Source organism: Mus pahari, unplaced genomic scaffold, assembly GCF_900095145.1.
Source record: "Mus pahari unplaced genomic scaffold, PAHARI_EIJ_v1.1 scaffold_10285_1, whole genome shotgun sequence".
In the NCBI taxonomy this organism is placed as follows: domain Eukaryota; kingdom Metazoa; phylum Chordata; class Mammalia; order Rodentia; family Muridae; genus Mus; species Mus pahari.
Window position 1 is genome coordinate 24660 of NW_018392445.1, and position 4363 is coordinate 29022.

Consider the following 4363-nt stretch of genomic DNA (forward strand, 5'->3'; position numbering starts at 1 on the left):
ATAGGAAAACCTTATCTGCCCACAGAAAAGATGGCAGACACTCACATGATTGCCCCCAACCAAGATGGTGCTGAAGCTACAGCTCTGCCTGGGGGAATGTCACATGTGTGTTACATCTTGGGATGTCAGAGATAATTGTTTATCAGCAGATAAAAACATATACAAAGACAAACATATAGAGATAAATGGACATGTTTTGTTTGGACAAGAGGTCACTGCTTTCACCATGGTCAGCTTCTGTTACTGTAGCCAGAGCAGTGGGTCTGAGCTATAAATGGGGCAGGTCAGCTGATACACCTGGTTTAGTGCTGATGCAGAAGAAATGGAAAGAAATCAGAGAGCTGACAGTAGGGCAGGGTAAGAGAACAAGGACCTTGGGAGGGGCAGGGAGTAAGGGGCAGGGCCTGCAGCTGTGCTCTGTCTGCCTGCAATGCTGCTCTAGCACAGCATGTTTTATGCCCCATGGTTTTGGGTTGGGCCAGGAGCAAGCATGAAATGAGGAAAGCAGAGAGAGGAGGCTAGCCTCAGCCACAGGGGCAATGGCAGAATCAAGGGGGAACACTGTTTCTCTGTGGTTATCATACACAATCCAGTCAGTCTTGTCACTGCCTGTATGCAGGAGGGAGAGCAAAGAAGTAAAATGGCAAGAGATGGAGGTGGTGGGAGGGGACCCTCCATTTATTTGTATGGCTGGTGAGAGACTTTTAAAAAAAATTTTAAGTGTCTTTAAACAGCAATGTATAGTTATTGCTTAGTGGATACTGGGGCCAAATTTAGCCTGTGAATTTGGAAGTTTTTTTTTTTTTAATTTGGAAGCTTTTAAGAGTGGGATGCATCTCAGTAAGGATCCTGGGAGTGGCTGCAAAGGCATATCATTTTTAGGTAAGAGTGGCAGTTACTAATTTCCCCTACCATTATCCTGAGGATAAGTTAATAACTAAAACAACAGGAGGGACAGAGCACAAAGACCTCAAGGAGTCAATTGGGGTCTGAGCTCAGGCTAGTACTTGAGTGGGTAGAGAAGCCAAGAAAGGTTTACCCAGACCTGGGGTTCTCATCAGTGATTAAAGGAAAAGTCACAGTGGAGAGAGGAAATCTCACTCTAGGGAAAATGTCCTAAAAGGAGGACTCAACAAGGAGGCTAATCAGAAAGACTGTCTCCATCCACAAGGATACTACAGGGTGGCTGTGAGCTCAGCAGCCCTCCCTTGGGACCAGGGGATATTTACACTGACCAGTGTGGGAGAGGGAGCTTACCCATTTGCTGGTGTTAGAATGGATCGTTTTAGTGAGCAATGTATTAGATGGAAAGCTGGTGTGGCAGCGGAACATGTTAACCTGCAAGTTTTTCAATCTGAGTCACAACATCAATGCTTTGTTTCATAAAATGAAATCCAGGATATGTTTGCTAGAGCCAAGTATGGTGAGGTAGGCAGTGGTACGGCAGTCGGTACATTCTGAGGCATCCCTTCCCCCTGAGGTATCAGCCATATGACAGGATTAGTATAGATTTTCTTTATAGCATATGGATGGGAATTGAGTAGGGATGAGAAGTCAGGAGAGGCAGAGGAAGTCAGACAGAAAAAGAAGAGAGAGAGAGAGAGAGAGAGAGAGAGAGAGAGAGAGAGAGAGAGAGCCTAAAATTCAAACTAAAATCTAAAGTGTACCTATAATTGTACCCAACAGGAGGAAGAATAAATAACTTCTAGTTCTTCTCTCTGACCAATTTTAACCTCCAAACTACATCCAGCAGAAATGGCAGGGGACATGGAATTTAAGAGCTGGGGCTACACACAGATCAGTGTTCAGAAATTCTGCTATAAGTGGACCATTAGCAACTTTTCATTTAGCATGGGAGGAATTCAGAAAAGGATTACAAGCCCAGTGTTCTCATTAGAGGCCAATAAGGAAGTGGCATGGTGTTTGAGGGTGTACCCAAATGGCGCTGATGAAGAATGCAAAGATTATCTGTCAGTTTACCTGGAGTTGCTCAGCTATCTGGAGAAACCAGTTTGGGCAAAGTTTGAGTTCTGGATCATAAATTCCCAAGGAGAGAAATATCAGAGTAGGAAGAGCCCCAATGTCGAAAGCTTTCTGCAATACGAACACAAGGGATTCAAAAGGTTTCTCCTTCGAAGTCTCCTCCTCTCCCATCAGAGCTGGTTTCTCCCTGAAGACCAGCTCACCATATGCTGCAAGGTGAGCACAGTTGGAAACATATTTGACATGCCTGAACAGAACATGACCCCTGCAATCAAGGATCCAAGGCACATGTTGACAGATGATCTAGGGGCGCTATGGGAGAATTCCCTCTTCACAGACTGCTACCTCTTGGTAGCTGGCCATGAATTCAGGGCTCACAAAGCCATCCTAGCAGCTCGATCTCCAGTTTTCAGAGCCATGTTTGANCATGAAATGAAGGAGAGTCTAAAGAACCCCACTGAGCTCCAGGACCTGGATCTCCAAGTCTTCAAGGAGATGATGGGTTTCATCTACAAGGGGAAGGCACCACACCTCCACAGCCACTCCATGGCCTGTGATGTGCTGGCAGCTGCTGACAAGTATGACCTGGAGGGCCTGAAGGTCATGTGTGAGGAGGCTCTCTGCAGGAACCTCTCTGTGAAGAATGCTGTACACACTCTCATCCTAGCTGACCTCCACAGCACAGAGAAGCTGAAGACTCAGGCCCTGGATTTCATTGCTGTTCATGCCTCTGAGGTCTCTGAGACCTCAGAGTGGAAGTCAATGGTGGAGTCCCATCCCCACTTGGTGGCTGAAGCATTCCACTACCTGGCTTCTGCACTGTGTCCTTGCTTGGAGCCTAAAGTTACCTCAGGATCTAACCGGCTATGATCTACATCTTTCTTACAACAACAAAAGCAACAACTAGTGTTGTTATTAATGACTTCTGGTTAGGAAATGGTGTTGTGGAAGAATTTACAGTGAATCTGGAAAAATGCAGCATGGTGGTTGAGAATTTAAATCACCTGTAATATGTTAAAATAGTGTGTGGAGGAAGGGCAGCACTACAGTCTGGGGTACTCTACCTGCCATCTACACTTTTGATTTTCTTGTTGGATTCTTGTCTGATGACTTGCAAACTGGGATTCAATTTAGGTGCTGGCCCTAAGCACAGGCCAACTGAGTTTCTTTGAAGAAACCTATCTGCATTGGACTGAGCACAACAGATGACCTGGACCAGAGCAAAGGAGACATCAAACATGAGTGTTTACTCATCACAGAAGGAAAGAGAGTGAGATGTTTCTTTTTAAAGATTCATTTTGTGTGAACTCAGCTGCAAAAGCAATTACTGCTCTCTCAGAGAACTCTGTTTAAGTTCCCAGCACANACAGGAGAATTTTTAACCACCTGTAACTGGTTATTCAGAGGATCTGAAGCCCTCTTCTGGTCTCCAGGGCCACAATCATCTCTGTAGATAAAACCATAACCAAATAAAATATAATATGAATGAAACTTTTGAAATCATTCTGGATTCCAGAGATGTTTATGTTAAGATAAGTGATGTGTAGTGCAAACAGCCAAGCTCAGGTGTAGATGAGATGTTTTTGCAGAACCCTCACTGTCCCACCAGTAGTAGAAACTCATTGTGTTTTTTTCTTGGAATTTAATGTTGGCAAATGAGAACTCCATCATCATGCTCTGTTGGAGACTTGGTTGAGAAAACCCCAGGCATTTTACAGCCTGCAGCTGAGAGCCATAGAGTTCTTTGATTAGAGCCAGCCACCCCCTCTCCCCTCAAGGCTGTTTCCTGGGAATCAGCAAGATTCCAGCCCTAAACAAACATAAAGGACTGTGAAGGGAGACTTCCAGCATTCCAGAGCTTCCCAGAGCTGTCACCTTGGGCTGATAGGAGGACCAGAGCTTCGAAATAAGCCACCCAGTGTTCTGGAGCAGTGACATCAAGGACCTGAGATGAATCACTGAAAGTTTCAGACTTGTAATTAACTTCCCCCATTTGTCCTTCACCTTGTGTCCTTTTGATCACTCCCTAACCCCTCTCTGTATACTATAAAACTTGAGTCTTTTTCCTCATTAAACAGGACTATGACACAAGCAAATGCATAGTCTCCTTGTCTTTCTCTTATTCCCATTTCAATATAGGTTTGTGATCCCCCTCAAGGATCATGGAATAACTTGTACCGCAGGACAGAATATAGTGGTGGCCTAAAACGGGAGGCTCGAGGTTCAGATCCTTGCTGGATGAACGGAGACAGGAGAATAGCTCCAAACAAAGAGAGTTGCGACTAAAAAGAAGAAGAAGAAGAAGAAGAAGAAGAAGAAGAAGAAGAAGAAGAAGAAGAAGAAGAAGAAGAAGAAGAAGAAGAAGAAGAAGAAGAAATAA

At 44.6% G+C, this 4363-nt stretch overlaps 1 protein-coding gene across 1 annotated transcript; it reads left to right on the forward strand.

Annotated features, from left to right (window-relative positions):
* Positions 1 to 1755: 1755 nt before the first annotated feature.
* Positions 1756 to 2853, forward strand: LOC110315025 (TD and POZ domain-containing protein 3-like). The gene has a single exon (XM_021189197.1). The coding sequence runs from the start codon at positions 1756 to 1758 to the stop codon at positions 2851 to 2853; it is 1098 nt and encodes a 365-aa protein (XP_021044856.1).
* The last annotated feature ends 1510 nt before the right edge of the window (positions 2854 to 4363 follow it).